Source organism: Pelobates fuscus, chromosome 10 (assembly GCF_036172605.1).
Source record: "Pelobates fuscus isolate aPelFus1 chromosome 10, aPelFus1.pri, whole genome shotgun sequence".
Taxonomy (NCBI): Eukaryota; Metazoa; Chordata; class Amphibia; order Anura; family Pelobatidae; genus Pelobates; species Pelobates fuscus.
The window spans coordinates 58,763,424-58,784,783 of record NC_086326.1 but is presented as its reverse complement, the minus strand read 5'-3'; the positions used below and the strand labels follow the sequence as shown (position 1 = coordinate 58,784,783).

The 21,360-nt window shown below is 43.0% G+C and overlaps 1 protein-coding gene across 2 annotated transcripts in view; it reads right to left on the bottom strand.

Moving 5' to 3' along the window:
• The window catches only part of FAM13C (family with sequence similarity 13 member C), a 121,759-nt gene that overhangs the window by 79,848 nt on the left and 20,551 nt on the right, over positions 1–21,360 (bottom strand). For both annotated transcript variants that reach the window (XM_063433991.1, XM_063433992.1), the window contains exon 3: positions 12,149–12,344. In XM_063433991.1, coding sequence (XP_063290061.1) covers positions 12,149–12,344 — 196 coding nt within the window. The remainder of the gene's footprint in view (positions 1–12,148; positions 12,345–21,360) is intronic.

Below are 21,360 nucleotides of genomic sequence, written 5' to 3'. Positions count from 1 at the left end.
AAATCAATATATTACACCCCTTTAGCCATCAAAACAGCCAGTGGCATGGCTATGTCAGAGATTATGGATTATTTGAGTATCACAAACTTGTGGAAGATTTGGTAGCTACACTTTCATGCTGGGAATCTTTGTGTATCCCCTATACAAACAGTGTTGGATTTGGTACAAGGCACAGCATGCAAAACATACTTCTGACATTACATGTTATTACGGGTTGAAGTAGCCATTTGAAGATTTGAGTAAAAAAAAAAAAAAGATTAAAAAAAAAAAAAATGCCCAAAAAGGGATGCACATAGTTAGCCACAATACTGCGGCAATAAAATGCAGCTTAAGAATTAGGGCACAGCATGTACCATGAACATATTTTCCATATCGTTATACCACCAACACCCTGAATCATGCAAACAAAGCATGGTCAGGTGTCATGAGTACAGACATGCAGTTTATAGACTATACAAGTAACAATGTCACCATTAAAAACATATGTTTGCCATTTGATGAAGCCCTGTGTTTGGCTGGTTTTTTTTTTACTGTTTTTACTCTTTTTAATATATATCATTAAAGGAATATTGGCCCCTTATAATTTGTCTGTGCCATATACCTTTCTTATATATTATTTTATTCATTTTTAACCTGGTCATCAAGTACTCTGGAAAATCCACTCACTCAAGAATCCTAGGTGGGGATTATACCACCCACACTTTTAAAGTGAGCAGTATATCCTGCTCACTTACATGTGTGTATTATACCTTTAAAATACCAACTATTATTGCATACAGAACGCACTATTTGGTTTTATTTTCTTTCCCCATACCGAGGACCTTCACCACCTACCAACACCTATATCCTACCAGTGGGGGGGATCAACGCCACTAAATGCTGTTCACACCTGAGCTGGCATTGGCTCTTAAATAGGTGAGTAGGAGGAAAATTGTCATTATTATACTTCGTCTCTTCACTACCGGAAACAGTTTTACACTTGGAATTTTTCTCTCATTTGCATGCTTCCACGTCATCTGACTATCCTAGAACCTATAAGATCTACTGAACTTACTCATCTCTTCAATCAACTTGGACTATTTGTATATACCTTTTAATTAGGACTTTTTTCTTATTTATGAATTTTATGTAAGTACGCATTGATTTTATTATATCATATTTTTGTGGTGCAACCTATATTTTCTGTTTTTACATCACCATTAAACATAGCTTAAATACAATGCAAAATGAATAATGGAGGCCAAAAATAATGAAACTCATCATTTCAGACCCCTGAAGCACTTCGGCCTGCTGGTCTTCTTTCCCCATTTCACAAAAAAGTGTCGATTTTAATAGAAATTGGAAATTTTAGAAATTACCCTGTTACACCTCCCTGGCTGTCAGAGAACCGGCCCTGTTACTTCCTGGTTTGGTTAGCTCAGGGAGCTAACTCAAGAGGCAGGCAATTGCTCAGAGCACCTGCCTTGCAACGACTTTGCATTGAGCAGCATTGGGAAGTCTGTGATTGGACAGACACAGGAAGTCTGGGTGAGGAAGAAAGGGGAGGGCTTGCAAAGGTTGCAGACAAGAGATTGTACTCCCCCCACCCCCCCCCCCCCCCCCAAAAAAAGTGCAAGCATGTAACTGCTACTAAGCAGAAGGCAGTGATGTTTTTTTATTTGCATTTGGGCTGTTAAATAATATTGGCATTTTGTACCAGTCTTTGTTTGTACAAAAAAAAAAAAAACACAACTACACATACACAAAGACTATGCTGACAAATCCAGATACCACTAGCATTAATTGTTGTGTACATTGTTCTTTCAATATTTACCGCCCTCCTCGAATGTCCAATTTAATTACAAGTTATTGAAACTGCTAATTGATACATGTATAATTCCCACTCTGAATTTAAAGCAGTTAAAAAAAGAGATGTGAACTCATTTCATATCTCGCCACCAGCGCAGCTGTGAGACGCTGATAATTTTCTATACGGATATATTTATTTTAAGCACAAACAGAATGCATTCTGTTAATACAAACAATGAATCAGTTGTGTGGGATTCGCTTTCATAAACTACATATTAGGTACCTTGGGAGGGGGGAAATAATTAACGCTTTGAGCAACATGGAATAGAGTCTGATAACATATGCTCTGCAGAATATGAAACCAAAGTTTTGAACAGCTTCCATTCAGATGTTGGACCGCCATAATGCACGGAGTCACTGTTGACAGGAAACCTATACTTTAAATAGTGGGTCTCTCTCACAGCGAGAAGATCTAGCTACTGAATGTCTAGCTAGTGGTCTACAAATGCTCCCAGTGGCTATCCCAGACACCAGATTTCAGAGCAACGATGCTCCATCAGATGCTAATTGTCATATGGCAGCATTAGGAGGAGAACCAGAACAAGCCAACCAAGGCATGTACTGGTCTATCCATCTATTGGCTCATACACACACACAATGAACAGTCTGGGAGCCAGTCACTTTTACCATATGACCTGACTGACAACTAAAGCATGCCATCACGGATCACTTCCATCTTAACAAAATTAATTTCACCTAACCTGGACGGGATTATGGAAAAGAAAAAAAAAAAAAAGACAGCCAAAGGTAGATTGTCCACGTCCGACCACGGCTCGACACACCTTCTGTAGCGTGTCAAGTCTTTTCCTATAGACTACCATACGGTGTTTGTGAACTACATGTTCCATGATTCTCCGCCAAGTGTCCTGAAATTCATGCAATAAAAGGCAATCACACATAGCTGCAGCAAAAGTGACAAGAATGCAACACCGAGATAAAGGATTCATCCACCCACTCTAAAGCGCTGCGGAATTTGTTGGTGCTATGTAAATAATAACATAATAATAATAAGCACAAATGTTAAATATACTTCGTAATGAAGTGTTATTTCCTACCTCCCCATTTCCATAGGCAAAGCTAGCATTCAAATGTCACAAACAACATGAACACGTCTCTGCCTTGACTCAGTGAGTGCTATTCTGCTGACAAACATTTATCCTATAGGGACTACATGCAAAAATATTTTTGCATGATGCCAGATGTATCATTTTCCCTTTCAGAGGGCATGGTGACTTAAAGGGACACTAAAAGCACCAGAACAACTTCAGCTTAATGTAGTAGTTCTGGTGTCTAGTCAGCCCCTCCAGGCATTTTAATGTAAACACTGCCTTTTGAGAGAAAATGCAGTGTTTACAATACTGCCTAGTGACACCTCTAGTGGCAGTCATTCAGATGGCAACTAGAGGTGCTTCCTATTTCAGTGTTGCACGACTTGTGTTCAGCATATCCCCGTCCTGCATGGAGACACTGAATTTTACTCATATAGATGCATTGATTCAATGCATTTGTAGGAAGAAATTCTGATTGCTGCAGCACACCGATTTGCCGCGCATTCACAGTAGCCTTCCATTGCTTTCCTAAGGGAAAGCATTGGATTAGCCGAGATTGTGAAGCGGGGGCAGGATCAGCTGCGAGGAGACCACCGTGGAATAAGGGTAAGCAAATTACTGTTTGACTGCTGGCAGGGCACCGTAAAGTCCCCCTTTCCTTGAGCAGGGTTTCTACATGCTGGATATTTTATCAGCACAGCTGGTTGTTTGGCCAGTGTGACTATTGCAAATATACAGTCAATGAAAAGAATGGTATTTTTCTCCATTTAAAACAAAAACAAACCACCACAAATTCTATACATAAATACACACACACAGCCTCTGAGAGCTTAACCCCTTAAGGACACATGACGTGTGTGACACGTCATGATTCCCTTTTATTCCAGAAGTTTGATCCTTAAGGGGTTAAAGGACCACTCTAGTGCCAGGAAAGCATACTCGTTTTCCTGGCACTAGAGTGCCCTGAGGGTGCCCCCACCCTCAGGGACCCCCTCCCGCCCGGCTCTGGAAAGGGGAAAGGGGTTAAATCTTACCTTTTTCCAGCGCTAGGCGGAGAGATCTCCTCCTGCTCTCCTCCTCCGATCCTCCCCGTCGGCTGAATGCGCACGCGCGGCAAGAGCTGCGCGCGCATTCAGCCGGTCACATAGGAAAGCATTCATAATGCTTTCCTATGGACGCTTGCGTGCTCTCACTGTGATTTTCACAGTGAGAATCACGCAAGCGCCTCTAGCGGCTGTCAATGAGAGAGCCACTAGAGAATTAGGGGGAAGGCTTAACCCATTCATAAACATAGCAGTTTCTCTGAAACTGCTATGTTTATGAAAAAATGGGTTAACCCTAGAAGGACCTGGCACCCAGACCACCTCATTAAGCTGAAGTGGTCTGGGTGCCTAGAGTGGTCCTTTAACACAAAATTTCAACTGTCTCTACTAATACAGGGAGAGGGGTAGATCCAAAGATGCAAGGTCTCAGGTTCAAATCCCAGCAGGGTCAACTCAGCCCTTCATTCTTCTGAGGTCACTAAAATGACTACCATTAATTGGGTAATAATAAAAACATCTATTACTACTCAGCTGCCGATTTGGTTAATTCCATTAATTCAGCGTGTGCTGAAAAGCGCTTTGAGTCCCACTGGGAGAAAGGCGCTATATAAATGCTAGTTTTTAATATCTATAGTTCAATATATTGCTTTCACTGGTCTGTATTGTTCCTTATTGTGACATGACAGAGGTAAAATTAACAGCTATTTCTTGCTGGTTACAGCATCTTTGCTATTAGATCCTATGTTCTCAGACCTAGGGATTAAAGGAATCAATGTTGCCATTCACCATTCTGGCCCAGAGATTAGTCACACAGTGGATACAGCTGGTAAAATCTCAGTGATACGTTTCTTTACCCACACTAGAGATAAAAGCCTGGGAACTAACACCTTGCGCGATCTAAACAGAGGGCTTAGCTTTTAAGAATATTTTTTTTAATTGGTTCCAAATCAATCCAGGATTACCACAGGTTGAACAATACAGCAGGTTATGCTAGGATACTCAAATTTATTTAAAAGTCACCAAATTCAACAACTGCATAAAGGGAAAATACAGGCACCCAAACCACCCATTTAAATTTAAGCATGTAATGTAAAGTACTGCTATTTAGTAAATAAAACAATGCAAGGTTAAATATGCCTCTAGTGGCTATCTCCTTGACAGCCTTTACAGGCCCTCTGGTGTGAGAACAAAGCCAGACTCTGATCTCAAAGCTAGCCTCCATTTCATCAGAGGAGCACAGTATTGGCAGAACAGGCATCTTTGTTCCCCAATATTCCTCTAGGACTGCAGGGACTCTTTCAGCACAGAGAAAATAAAAAAAAAGGTACGGAATACCCTTTAGTCAGGTTTTATTTTAATGAGGTGGGGGGTGTATCTAAATAAGGAGATCACTATAGTGTTAAGAATACAGAATTGTATTTAATTCCATAGTGTTCCTTTAAACTGCAACAGTGCAACGGATTGGAGAGATATAGAGAGCCTAGATATCCAAGCACCTCAGCTAACTCGAATTAAAGACAGAGTGTTCTATACACACAGAAAAAAAAAATACTCCCTAAGAGAAAAACCCAATAGGAAGTACGAAAAAAAGGGGTTACAGGGGTGGCAAAAAGGGCATGACCCTGCATATAGCACAAATAGAGAGAGAGAAAATGAGGCAAGATCACCCCGTAATCAACTGGGCTGACCCCCCTCAAAAACCACCCCAATAGGAGCGTCTAAGAACTTAACCAAAATAATGAATAAACTTTATTGAAAAATACTAGATAAAATTAAAAAAATAAAGAAACTAGGAACTCATAAATAAATAGGTTCCTGATTACTGCAAGGATATGAATGTAGCAGCGTGTATCAAATCCCTAAGAATGTAGCAGTCTAGCTCATAACAGAGTTGTTAATAATGGAGACCCATGTTGCAATGTATACTAAACCTTGCAGATAATCACTGAAAACCAACAAAAAGCAGTATAATGTGCTACAAAAATATAACAGAAATCGAAAGGACAGGTAAGAGCATATAGTGGAAAAAATAGAGGGAGAAAGAGTAGCTTCCAACAACCCTATATATATAACCCAATGCCCCTCCTGCCTTAGAGACTGGCCGACCAAAGTCTCATTGTAGCACAGTAGAGACCGCCTTTCTCAAGGGCCAAACAAACCAAATCACAAGGTCCCCCCACCAATTAAATACCTCATATGTGCCTCCCATCCACCGACTAAGAACCGTCATTGGTCCAAAGTGACCAATGAAATCTCTCCATCTCGCGGGGAGGGGATGAAGTCAGTATGCAAATATATATAGCGGCTAGAAATAATAATAGCAATAATACAGTCATCAGAGAAAGAATAGATGGAGGAGAATAGAGAAGGGAGGGAAAGGGGGAAAGTAAAAAATAATAATATAATCTTACATTTTCAAGTAAATTCACTTTGAAAAAATAGTAGTAAATAAAGTTACAAAAAAGACAAAGAAGAGTGATAAAGAGTGAAACATTGAACCACAGCTGGCTAGTTGAATAAAAAAAAGGAAAAAACATATCCAAGGATTACATAGACAGAGAGGAGATGAACGGAAAAAAAATCTTCATATCAATGATTATATAAAAGGGGCAAAAGAAAAGCCCTCATTCAACCCTAAGGGTTGAAGTGTCTTCCCTCTGTCTTAGGATTTTGTCAAAGTCTCCACGTCTAGAGTTCCTCTTTACCAGTTCAAGTCCACAGAACCTACGATTATTGGAATCCCCATGATGGTGTTCTTTGAGGTGTCTCTAAATAGGTGTCTCAAGACGATTCCTGGGGGGTCTTACATGTTCCATGATCCTATCTTTAAATGCCCTAAATGTTTTCCCCACATATTTCTGTCCACATGAGCATGACAGCAAGTATTCAAGGCCCTTTGTATTACAGTTAAAAAAGTTTTTAATTTTAAAGGAGCCTAGTCCTATGCTGTTGCTGACAGTCTTAGAGTCTTTGAGGATATACTTACAAGCCACACATCTGCCACAGCCATATGTGCCACTTGGAGGGAGTCCCAACCAAGTGGCACGCGGCTGTGGTTTGGTGGAGAAATGGCTAGGTACCAATAAGGCACGAATATTGCGTCCACGCCTGGCCGTAATATTAACATGTGGGCGCAAAGCCTCCTTAATATGTACATCGTTTAACAGGATAGGCCAGAATCTCTCAAGTGACTTACGTACCTCTAGCCACCCTACATCGAATGTCGCAATCATGCGGATATTTCCAGCATCCCTATTCACTTTCTTTTTCGGGAGATCACACAGTAACTCACTCCTCTCAGTCTGGAGTGCTCTTTTATACGCCTTTTTCAAACAGCGATTCGGATAGCCCTTCTCCTTGAAGTGTAACCGAAGTTGTTTCGCTTTTATCTTAAAGTTCTGAATGTCACTACAGTTCCTCCGAAGACGGAGATACTGACCCACCGGAATACCCTCCTTTAGTGGTCGCGGATGGGGACTAGTTCAATGTAAAAGAGAATTAGTCGCCGTAGGATTCCTAAACAGGGTGGATTGAAATGTACCATCTTCATTAATACTAATAGTCACATCGAGGAAGTTAATGGAACGTCCCCCGAATTCTGATGTAAACTGAAGATTTTCATCATTACGGTTGAGAAATACCACAATATCAGAAAATTCCTGGGGGGTACCTTGCCAGACAATCAAAATGTCGTCGATGTAATGACCCCACCATAGGACCATAGGTAAGTATTCTCTCAAAACATCTGAATAACGGATCTGATGTTCCCACCATCCCAGTTGAAGGTTTGCATATGAGGGGGCACAAGCCGTCCCCATAGCCGTACCCCTCCCCTGGAGGTATACTCGATTATTAAACAAAAAATAATTGTGTGACAAAATAAACTTAAGAAGGCTTAAAATACAATATTATACATTCAAACACACAAAATGTATACACACACACACACACACAATGACACACTGCTATACATATGCATAATGCTACAAATGCTACATGCACAGTCAGGCACAGTACATACATTGTAAGTAGTTGGTTTTAGCAAACAGATTGATATTTCTGATGGGGGAGATATATGGTGAATTAAAGTAAATAGGTTACCCAAACCAATACTAGGATTGGCCTTGGCATAATGAACAAAACTAGACAACATTAGAATAGTGGAACAACTCCTAATACCAACTAATTGTCACTTTATTTCCATAGCATACCTAGGCACAATCACTAGATCTCTATTCAAGTAAAAAACATTTAACATAATGTAGAACCACATGCAGTAAAAAAAATAATTGAAGGGAGTCTTTTAGCAGATAAATCTGTTACTTTCAATTATTTGTCAAAAAGTTAAAGGACCACTCTAGGCACCCAGACCACTTCAGCTTAATGAAGTGGTCAGGGTGCCAGGTCCAGCTAGGGTTAACCCATTTTTTTTTTTTATAAACATAGCAGTTTCTCTTTATAAATGGGTTAAGCCTTCCCCCAAATCCTCTAGTGGCCGTCTCATTGACAGCCGCTAGAGGCGCTTGCGTGATTCTCACTGTGAAAATCACAGTGAGAGCACGCAAGCGTCCATAGGAAAGCATTGTAAATGCTTTCCTATGCGACCGGCTGAATGCGCGTGCAGCTCTTGCCACGCGTGCGCATTCAGCCGACGGGGCGGAACGGAGGAGGATCGGAGGCAGAGAGCTCCCTGCCCAGCGCTGGAAAAAAGTAAGTTTTACTCGTTTTCCCCTTTCCAGAGCCGGGCGGGAGGGGGACCCTGAGGGTGGGGGCACCCTCAGGGCACTATAGTGCCAGGAAAACGAGTATGTTTTCCTGGCACTATAGTGGTCTTTTAACATAACATATGCATCATCCTTATAAAACTGTACTACGTTAATAGGGAAAAAACATTTTCCCAAAAGCAAAGGCAATTTGCATGCCTTAAGTGTTGATAGAAAAAAAGTTGTTTGATGGATGAAAGGGGTGTGTAGAGGAAGAAAGGAACTTTCAATGTTTAAACATTCATCAAAAAATGTGTGCAATTGTGTAAAAAAAAAAAAAATACAAGATTATTCCTTGTGTTCTGAACTCAACCCTGAATATGCCAGTGAATTACAGATTGTGCTTTCTTCTTGGATAATTTGTATAAAATTAGCAAAAACATCATCTCCATGAGAAATATAGACGCATCTTTAGATAAATCAGGCTGGAAGTTCTTTACAGCAGAGTGTAATAAGACACAGCTGTGAGAATTCGTCTAAAATATTACTTATAAACTGTAAATTATTCAGCTGCTAAATGCAAACATTTCACATGTGAATTAGAACATTCCCAAAAGTCAAGATTCTCAAAGTACAGGAGGTAGTCTTATTTATTTTAGGTTTGATTGCTAATCAGCAACTCATAGAGCAGGAAATACTCTTGACCTCATCTTCACCTTAAAGGTAGGAAACAGGAGGGTGACAAACATTTTGTGTGTCTGTCTCTGTCTGCCTGCCTGTATGTATGTCTTTGTATGTATGGGTGTGTGTGTGTGCCTGTCTGTATGTGTCTTTCTGTGCGTGCCTGCCTGAGTCTGTATGTGCGCGCGCCTGTCTGTATGTGCGCGCGCCTGTCTGTATGTGCGCGCGCCTGTCTGTATGTGCGCGCGCCTGTCTGTATGTGCGCGCGCCTGTCTGTATGTGCGCGCGCCTGTCTGTATGTGCGCGCGCCTGTCTGTATGTGCGCGCGCCTGTCTGTATGTGCGCGCGCCTGTCTGTATGTGCGCGCGCCTGTCTGTATGTGCGCGCGCCTGTCTGTATGTGCGCGCGCCTGTCTGTATGTGCGCGCGCCTGTCTGTATGTGCGCGCGCCTGTCTGTATGTGCGCGCGCCTGTCTGTATGTGCGCGCGCCTGTCTGTATGTGCGCGCGCCTGTCCGTATGTGCGCGCGCCTGTCCGTATGTGCGCGCGCCTGTCCGTATGTGCGTGCGCCTGTCCGCATGTGCGTGCGCCTGTCCGCATGTGCGTGCGCCTGTCCGCATGTGCGTGCGCCTGTCCGCATGTGCGCCTGTCTGTCTACGCATGTGCGCCTGTCTGTCTACGCATGTGCGCCTGTCTGTCTACGCATGTGCGCCTGTCTGTCTACGCATGTGCGCCTGTCTGTCTACGCATGTGCGCCTGTCTGTCTACGCATGTGCGCCTGTCTGTCTACGCATGTGCGCCTGTCTGTCTACGCATGTGCGCCTGTCTGTCTACGCATGTGCGTCTTGTGTGTGCTTGTCTGTATGAATGTTCGTCTTGTGTGGGTGTGTGCGCGTCTTGTGTGTGCGCGTCTGTCTTTGTGCCTGTTTGTATGCATGTGTGCCTGTCTGTGTGTATGTGTCTGTCTGTGTGCATGTATGTGTGTGCCTGTCTGTATGTGTGTGCCTGTCTGTGTATGTATGTGCGTCTTTGTATGTATGTGTGTGTCTGTCTGTGTCTGCCTGTGTGTACGCGTGCCTGCCTGTTTTTTTATGTATGGGTCCTGTGTGCCTGTATGTGTGTATGTATGTGTCTGTGTGTCGGTCTGACTGTATGTGTCTGTATGTATATATGTGTGCCTGTCTGTTTGTATGCATGTGTCTGTGTGTATGTGTGTCTCTATGTATGTGTGTGCAGGGACGTTTTAGGTGCGAGGCAAACAAGGCATGTACCTTGGGCGGCATTTTCCAGGGGGCATATTAAAAAAAACAGCATAGTTCACAAAAAAAAAAAAAAGGGAGTGAACAAGGCTGTATATACACCGACAGCACCTGCAGTATGGATTCTGGCAATTACCTGAGCAGTTAATTACAATCATTCTGTGTGATGACTGGAACTGCTCTTTGAGGAAAAAAAACGCTATGGAGGAGACCGTGACTTCGAAGTAGAATGAGATGCTTCTGATTACAGTCGCATCCAGGTGTGAGAGGATATTGCCTGCAACTGCACACAGACTCCGTAATCAGGGTTCTAAATTACACTTCCGAAAGATGAGTTTTGTGTGGGGAGGCCGTTCAATTTTCAATGTGAATTATTGACAGTATTGTTAATGCAATAGCTATGTAGTTCACAAAAAAAAAAAAGTAGTCTAAAATGTTATCTAAACAATTCCTTAAAGGCCAAAACTGGACCAAAATGATCAATTTTAAGCCACTATGAGAAATATTCCATTGGTTTCCATGGCAACTGCGGTACTGTTAAACCTTGTATAGCTTTGTGAATAAGATCCATATCAATCAGAGCCTTGCCTCGAAAAAAATGAAATAAAAAAATATTACACTCACAAACTGTGAGCCAGTATGGTGTGCATTATACAAACAAGTAACCTAGATAGCACATTTAATCTATGCTCGCACGTATTCCTGGTATCTCTACCCAACACGTTTCAGTGATTGCTGAAACTGAAAAAATTAGTTTGTATTTCTCTGAGGCAGGGAGCTTCATCCCAAGATTGTCTTTGCATGGACAAACTCGAATATGATTCAGTATCCTCCATTTTACTTCAGTCTATTCAACTTCAGCCATGTTAGCGGCAGAGACAGATAATTGTGTTCAGCTGGAGAGGTCTGTTTTCCACAGTCAAAACTCCCCGTATACTCTATTGGATTCTGCTTTGTCAGATGCAATGTTTGTGATAAATTCTGCCTGAGAAATGTGTAAATGTGCATGTATGAGGACACAATGTGAATATATAACATGGCTAAAACAGCAAGTGGATGTCCCACTGGAACTACAACACCCATGATGCTTTTGCCAGCCGCATACTCTACTCTGTAAAAAAATACAGATCTCTGACCTCTCAACATTCAAGAGGATCAAAGTGAGGATTAAAAAAAATATATATATAAATATCCCTGATATTAATGAATGCCAAAACCATGTGCATAAATTTTCACACATTATATATATATATATATATATATATATATTATTATTATTATTTTTTTTTTTTTTTAAAGTGCCATTTTATTTTGAGGATTTAGGAATCTCCAATGAAATGGTAAATGGTCAGGTGCGCAACGTTGCTTTTTATGACGGTTACAACATTATAATGAGAAGGCACAAAATGCAAAAATGATACATTTAATGAATTTTGTCAAAAAATACTTGAAAAATTAGTTCGAAAAGTGTTGGTTGACACTGTAATAGATCTCACCCACCATGTTCCCATAGAAGCACACAGACATTTAGCATAATTCAAACTGCAATTTTAGAATCTCCTTTACCTGACTTCCTTCATGACTCTTCCCGTTTTCTGATTTGACACTCGACCACGACTGCTTTATTTGTAAGATGCTAACAGCAGGTCTGTGCACACCATCAAACATTTTTTTTTCCACATGAGATTGTGACCAGGACGGTGAAGCATGTTCTTCCAGTTCTGCAACTCTCTGAGGGTAGTTTTCTTTATTATTGTCATCTCTGCCATTAAAGAAAAAAAATTAAAAATAAAACACACATTTGAAAATAGAATACGGTAATAAACAAGAAGAAGCTGTTCCTCGGAAAGAAAGATTATGTTAAAAGGGTAGGGTTGTGTGAAAGGAAATAAAAAAATGACTGCTCATTAACTTAAATTAGAACGGTCATGAATTGGTTTTAAAAGCATGATAAAATATATCTAAAATAGTCCACATATTAAGTACTGAAAATGTTGAGTCTCCTGCAGCCCCACTGGAGCTGTGATTTTACAGCATACAAGTGGGATGCTGGGAGCATAAGCAGGTAGCACCTGTTGGTGAAATTTAAAGATGGTGGAGTGCTAGACTCTACCCCCTGACTTGAGTTTGGCCCATTTTACTCTATATACAGAAACCCTGACCCAATGAAATGCTATGTTTGACACCATACATCTACAAATGTAGGACACAATAACCACTTTAAATAGGTCCCGGAGAATGGAATGGACCCATAGCTAGCCCAAAATAGGCAGGCCTGTTTTTTTAAGGGTGTCCTGGATCGATCTAAAGCCCATTACAAAGCCAATAGTGGCATCAGAAATCAATTTAGAGCAAACAACGCAAGTTTGAGGGTCCATTCAAAGTCTGAGGGTCCATTCATTAAAAGGAGGTGGGTAGGAAAGAGCATGATATTTACAGACATCACAAAGTTTTCTAACACACATTTATCATTGCCCACAAATGTGACCTTTCTTCGAAGCTCAAATAGAGAGAAACTGCACCAAATGCCCCAATGGAAAAGGGTAGGTTTGAGAAAGAACCAGTCTCGACTGCTAGCAAGATTAGTAGAACTCTATATACATCTGTATGTCATATTGATATAACTTTTTTTTTTTTATGGGATTATCCTTGTATCCTACTATATAGCTCATGTGCAATTGAGGATTTAATTTAAAAGCCATGTTAAGAACTTGTATTATTAAATAGGGTTCCATATATTAAAACCTGAGTACAGAAACTTAAATTATATATGCACACTTGCCACTCCATCATATCCCCAGAAAATGGTTGCAATGAAGGAACAAATATGCAGAGTACTTTGATACAGTTAACCTATTTAAAAGGATAGTCACCCACGTTACACTGCCAATTTGTGGATTCTTGCCCTTTTACACAGTACTATTTAGATAGTGAGTTCTTGTACAAGATTCAGTGTGTCCTCTGCTACTGCTTCCTGCGATCAGACTTGCTTTTGTTATCATATTTGTGTTGCATCCTAGACACAGCTACTTTTTTTTGCCAAAACAAGGTCTTTTGCACAAATTGGAAATTTGTTTGAGACATCCAACACTCTGTTATGAGCCTGTTTGATTCAGTCAAAATTTGGTTATCAAAATAGACTTGGTCACATGGGACACTGAGTTTTAATCATGTGGCCAATGCATACAAACCAGCCACCACATTAACTAGTGTAATATTTTTATTTTTTTAAAGGTCTGCAAGAGTCATTATGAGTACAAGGGAGGTTTTATATTCCTCCTTATATCCCCCCCTCCCCCCCCCCCCCCCCCCCATGATCCACTAGCCAAGTCATGAGTGGGGGCCTGTCACACAGTAAGTAACTAGTAGATGCTCCGTGCATCAGATGGGGGCTTCAATATATAACAGCTGGCTCTGATCTCTTTGATTGATAATGGAAGGGAACTAATGCCTCCCTATAAGCAACAGCAGCATCTATTTATTATGCAATAGAGGTGGGGGTAGACATGTTATTGTCCAACACCATCCATGGACTTTGTTGATTTGCCTCACTATTATTAGGGAGGGGAGTGGGGAGGTATTTTTTTTTTTTTTCAATTGGGGTATGGATGGCTAGGGGCTTGGGAAACCCTAGCCACCTGGGGCGGTCAATTGCCCATAACTTCAGGGGTGGACAATGGGTATTCTGTTTAATACCACCACCCAAGGTCTATGAGTTGGGTGGAGGACAGTAGCATATCCAGCTCTCCTCCCCTCCCCCATTGCTTATTAAATAGCTCTTTATTAATATTAGTGGTTCATTCTGGCAATCTCCCCCTTCCCCCCACCCCCCATGCAGCAGAGTTTTTTTTGCCATCCCTAGGACTGTTCTATGAGACCAGGGCAGCCACAACTATTTCAGCAGGATCAGTTGTTAATCACCTGGAACTCTAAATCGGACAAGTACAAAGCAGCTGCCTGGTAGTACAACTTACACCTATTGCTGCTCAGTCACCCAGTGCCCCAAGAGAGTGCTAATCGGAGGAGAAATGTGGAAGATGAAGAACAATCAAAGTGCACCGAGATCCAAGGAGAGCCCTCTTCTCCGGAGTCAGGACGACTCCTTTTTGGGGACCGGTCCTGGTTTTATCCACCAAGTGTCATCCAGCAAGAGGGATAAAAGAGTACTCCAAGTACTTCAGCTCAGTCACACTTGGTATATGCTCTTTTCGCTACTTTAATTTTTCTATACGGGCCTTTAATTTGCAGGATTGTGGGGGCGTGGCTAACCGCCGAGCAAGATGGACGTCTGAATCTTTGCTCCGGCACGAGGGCTCCACTAAATTGCGATAATCAATGAGCTGAAACCTATATATTGAATAAAACCTGATGGCTTCATCTAAGGCGAGGAAAGTTGCACTCAAAGCAGAAAAATTGAACTTTTTCGGCCACAAAACCTCCTCTACAGCAGAGACTATGCGGACGGCGGAACATGAGGGCGCGGAGGACACCACCCCCAGCCCGACGCCAACAAGGCCGGAGAATTCTAAGCCTATGGACTATTTAACTCAAAGCACTTTCGAGCAGGCTATGGAAGCAATGGCAGCAAGACTGATTTCCACATGGCAGACAACGGCTGACCAGATAAAGAAGGAGGTGAGGGACCTAACAACTAGAACCTCCGCAGTTGAAAATCAATGCCAGGAACTAGCCTCCACACAATCCGCAGTCTCAAAGCACCTACAGGCATTAAGCTGCAAAGTGGAGATCATGGAAATGCGCATGGCGGACCACGAGGATAGAGCTCGAAGAAACAATCTACGGCTCCGAGGAGTACCGGAATCAGTCCTCCAAGACGACCTGCAAGCGCACGCACGAGGTCTCATGAAGGCCTATGCCCCGGACATACCTGCGGACATGCTCCTGATAGACAGGATCCACAGGGTGGCAAAGCCTAAAAACCTACCTGACTCAATCCCACGCGACGTCCTCCTCAGAGCTCACTATTTCCACATTAAGGAGCTGGTCCTCCGCTCATACCGCAGTAGGGATGCCCCGCACGAAGATTTTCCATCGGTGCGCCTCATGGCGGATATCTCATCGGCTACTCTACGCCGGAGGAAGGACTACACCCAGATCACCACTACACTCCGCAACAAAGGCATACGTTACAGGTGGGGCTTCCCCACGAAGCTGATTCTGTCCAGACAAGGGAAAACGATTGTCATATCATCTCCAGAGGAAGGTCAGCAATTCCTGGAAAAGTGGGGCCTACTGAGGGAGGCCCCTGAGGAAGCTCACTCCACCGACCGCAGTTTCCACCGACAGACGAACATGAACTGACATATTTCTCTGGAAGCGCTGAAGGCGCTTGCCGCAAGTATAATTGATTAACCACACGTGTTCCTTTGCAAATAGGTTGCTACTTAAATGTATATGCATACTGTTTATATGCCACATATATAGCATGTCCTCCTTACTAATATATATTTGCCGCCTCCCTAGCGCCCCTGCGAGCACCTGAAACCCATCCGACTCTCCTAGGTTGGGACTGATGCCGCAGGGGGGCTGAACTAAACAGCACACCAGCGATAGATCGAGCTGCCCGCTCCAGATTATTCCCTAGGCCCGAGGTAATTGTCATGCAAAATACCAATGTACATAGGGTATGCGGACGCATACAATGAGGGAAACGCCAAGCCTGTAAACCCAGGACAGACATATATCTGCATTATAAGTACTGCGGAATGCACACTCTTATCACTAAGGCACCCAGCTTACTAATAACGATAACAGGAGCCAGGGGCTCAGTAAAGGGATCCCAAATGGGAGCTGTCCATGTACTGCTTACTCTACCTCATTGACAGGCATGAACCCCGCCCTAAGTTGCAAAGCTAAATCCTGGGGCGCGAGAAGATCAATGTCCCCTAAGTTCACTGTACACTATGATGACCAGAGATGCCACAGGCCAGCAGGCTTACGCTAAGGCTTGGGAGGCTGGGTATAGTCAAAAAACCCAAAGGAATAGGGCATACAAGATTTAAACTAACCTATAAATGTTGAAGGACATATTGTTGCTTACTTACCTCTTTGCAAGGTTATTTACTGTTATATTCTAATGTTGTTATGTTATACCATTAGGTTCATTTGACCACTTTAATACATATGGTTTCAGCTCCGCATCAAAACACAAATTGGAGCCCGCTAGCCACGTACTTGGAAGCTCTAGTTCCTCAACCCCACGGCGCGACTAGCGTGCCAGACCATACGGTCTCTGTACATAGTACCCGTGTTACTATAACACCCCAACCCCGCTCACACCACCACCACTACTCCCCCGACACCACAGTCACACGAAAGAGCCAGTCAACACTGCTGAACTCACAAGCTAAACCCTCACACGCCACAACAAGTACCACCGAACATGCTAATCTACTCACATAACACCAAAGGCCTTAACACGCCACATAAACGCCGTATGTTACTGGATGATATAAAAAGAATCAAAGCAGACGTGGTCTGCGTCCAAGAAACGCACTTCGTAACCAATAGGGTCCCTAACTTCGCCCGTAGAGAATACCCTACGCAATACCATGCAACTCACACCTCCAAATCCAGAGGAGTTTCTATACTACTCCACAACTCCCTAACGGTAGAAACCCTACGAATCAAAAAGGACACCCAAGGAAGATACATTATCTTACATTGTAGAATCAATGACCACCCATACATCCTAGCATGCTTGTACAGCCCCAACGACCACCAACGCAACTTTCTCCATAAGGTCCTCAACAAACTACCAAACGACACAAACGATCCCAAAATCCTGTGTGGGGACTATAATCATACGATGGATACCCGTATGGACTCGTCAACCCCAAGCACCTCAGACAAGCATCTTAAATTAGGCCCGAACAATAAGGCATTTGTGAAACTCATCCACGAAAACAGTTTGTATGACGTCTGGAGAACAAAACACCCCTCGGACAGAAACTACACATTCTTCTCCCAAGTGCACAAAACATACTCAAGAATAGATCATATACTAACCTCTGGTAACATGCTTCCCCGTATAGAAGACTGCTCTATAGGCAACATAGTGTGGTCTGATCATGCCCCACTGACAATGACACTAAACACCAATTACCTGCACCGAGGTAAACCACCATGGCGCCTCAACGAATCCCTCCTCCTCGACAAAAACTTCACGGCATCAATGGCGTCTGAATTAGAAAACTACTTTGAGACCAATGACAATTCGGAGACATCAATATTCTCCGTATGGCAGGCCCATAAAACGGTCATAAGGGGTCATCTCATCAGCCGAGCATCGTATCTAAAACGCAAACGTGAAAAGGAACACTTGGACCTCCTACGAAAACTGAGAGACACCAATTCCGCTCACATGTTGAACCCTACTGAGGCTCAAGCAAAAGACATAGAAGACATCACCAATCAAATCAACACATTGACATTCCAAAAAACGTCCCACATCCTAGCAAAACTGAAATTGAGAACGTACACCCAAGGCAACAGGGCAGGGAAGCTGTTAGCCAACCTACTTAAAAAACAACAGACTAACTCTAAAATACCACATCTGATTACAGCTGCAGGCGACAAAATACATAACCCGCAAGACATTAATGACTGCATGGCAGATTACTACCACTCTCTCTATAACCTCAAAATAGACCCCAACCTGCATCAACCGACCTCTAGGGAAATAGATGACTTTCTCAATACGGTAGAACTCCCAACACTTTCCACCACCCAAAGGGATGACATACAACACCAGATCACTACACAGGAAATCATAGATACTATCACTTCACTCCCACCAGGGAAATCCCCTGGCCCAGACGGACTGACCAATGCTTATTACAAACAATTCGCACCAATCTTAGCACCCTACCTGCAAAAGGTATACCACCACGCCATACAAACAGGGCAACTTCCACAAGAGATGCTGATGGCCCCTGTCGCCACCCTTGCCAAACCAGGGAAACCCCCGAACAGGAGCCAAAACCTTCGCCCTATCTCCCTACTAAACACGGACATTAAAATTATAGCAAAAATCTTCTCCAACAGGCTAGCACAAATCATACCCTCCCTAATTCAGGAGGACCAGGTGGGATTTGTCGGGGGCAGACAGGGAACAGACGGTACTAGGAAAACCCTAGACTTGCTTTATGTGATACAAGAGAGCAGAAACCCCAGTGCCCTGCTGTCCCTAGACGCTGAAAAAGCCTTCGATAGGCTCCACTGGCCCTTCCTGAAAGCGGTACTTAAAAAATTCGAATTCCCACCACAGTTCCTAGCTATCATTCAAGCACTATACTCCTCACCAACAGCCAGGGTGGTCAATGGTGGATTTGCCTCAAAAACGTTTAATATTTCCAACGGATCTAGACAGGGTTGTCCACTTTCCCCACTACTATATATATTGACACTTGAATCCCTCACACAACTAATAAGAAACGACCCGAATATACATGGGATAAAATCCAAAGGCCAAGAATACAAACTGTCACTTTTTGCGGATGATATCTTGCTTACATTGGAGCAGCCGCACATATCTCTGCCCAACTTCCACAACATCCTTTCCCGCTTCAGTGTATGTTCATACTACAAGCTAAATGTCTCCAAAACCCTAGCCCTAGGCATTCATATCCCGAAACCAGCCCTGACAGCCCTCCAGGAGAACTTTAAATACGACTGGAGACATGACCATATTAAATTCCTTGGAATTTACTTTACCCCTTCGACCAATACACTATTCAAAGCGAACTATACCAGACTACACACAGAAATTAAAGTTCTGTTACACAGTTGGAAGGGGAAATATATTTCATGGACCGGCAGGATAGCCTCAGTAAAAATGGTGATCATGCCAAAAATCCAATACTTATTCCGCTCACTCCCACTCAAACTTACCAAAACCTACTTAATGGACCTGCAACGTAGCATAAACGGGTTTATATGGGACTACAAAAAACCAAGAGTGGCTATGACCACGATGTACAAGCCCCATGATCAGGGCGGAATGGGTCTACCGGACATAGAGAAATACTACAGAGCAGCCAACATGACTCCAATTATTGCAGCATCACACCGACAGACCCCCTTGACTTGGGAAGAACTGGAGAAGAATCACGCCAAAGGGATCTCCCTTCCAGCGCTAGCATGGCTGCCGAACAGCCTCAGACCTAAAACATCAGAATTATTGCCTCCCACCAAACTAACCCTCTCAGTATGGGATGACTATTGCCGAAAGAGAAGAATACCAATGCCCTTCTCACCAGCGACCCCGATTGAAACAATTCGACAACTTATCCCAGACTTTAATCATAAACTCTGGCAGAGACATGGCATATACACACTATCACAAATACTACAAGGAAACCACCTCAAGTCCCTTTCGGATTTATGCGAAGAATACAAGTTAACCAACACAGCGACTTTCTCCTATATCCAGCTGCAATCATGGATTAATCTCAACAGACCACAACAAACCACAACACCGCCGGACCCACGATGGTCAAAATTAATACAAATATGCACCAAGGCTAAGCCGGCAACGAAACTCATCTCACAGATCTATGCCTCCGCAAACTCAGAAGCCCCAGTAACACTGACCTCCTTCCAAACAGCATGGGAACGGGACATTGGTCATAAGCTCACACAAGATCAATGGCGAACCATATTTCAAGCCAACAAAAAGCTCACCCTCTGCACAACACACATGGAACTCTCCCGCAAAATACTATATAGATGGTACCTAGTCCCAACAACACTCAAACACAGCTACCCGAAGGCAACAGAAGTATGCTGGCGATGTCAAAAAGACCGAGGTACCTTATTACATATATGGTGGCAATGCCCGTCATTACTACAATATTGGACACAAGTCCTAGAATTAATATCGAGCTGTACCAAACTGCGCATCTCCCTCATGCCAGAAACATTCCTACTACTACTATTGCCTCCAACACAGCACGTACACACTAAATATCTATTATACCACATCTGTATAGCGGCCCTTGCCACTATTAGTAGAAATTGGAAACAATCTAAAGCCCCAACGATCACTCAATGCATCACAGCTGTAGAAACATCCAAGGCATATGAAATAATGGCACGGAAATCCAGCAGGACGAATCCCTACTGGACCGAAGCATGGAATCTTTGGGACCGAAACAAGCCACCAGACCCACATTGAAACATTGACAACAGAATCCTCTCAAAATGAAAGGCCTCCGCGATAGGAGGCAACCTAGCAATACACATGCTGGCTCACACACACACACCACACACACGCAGCACACACACATAGCACCTACACTGCGATTACACACATTTACACGAAACAACAGGATACTGCAATTACACAACTACATGACCCCATGTGCTTCATACAATTCAACTTCCCCATAACCCGACCCTATAAATCCCTACATGTCCCCCACCGATAATGAGGACTGCCCTACACCCACAATCCACACTAGCTCGAACCACAAAAGAAAGACACAACACACGGAAACACGGGATGGCTCACTTTAATGAGAATTTGCTTACAACCAATGGCAGCCCCCGAACGAGCTACTAGACAGTATTCGTATACACCTGGGCAGGAAGTTCATATTATTGGAAAATGTTGAGTATGGTTATGTGCATAACCCCCTTGTCTCCCTCTGGCCTTCTGTACCCTCCTACCCTTACGTATAACGTTACTGAAATATTGTGTATGGATATATACTTAACCCTTATCCCCGTCTTGCCTTCTGTATCCCTTACCCATG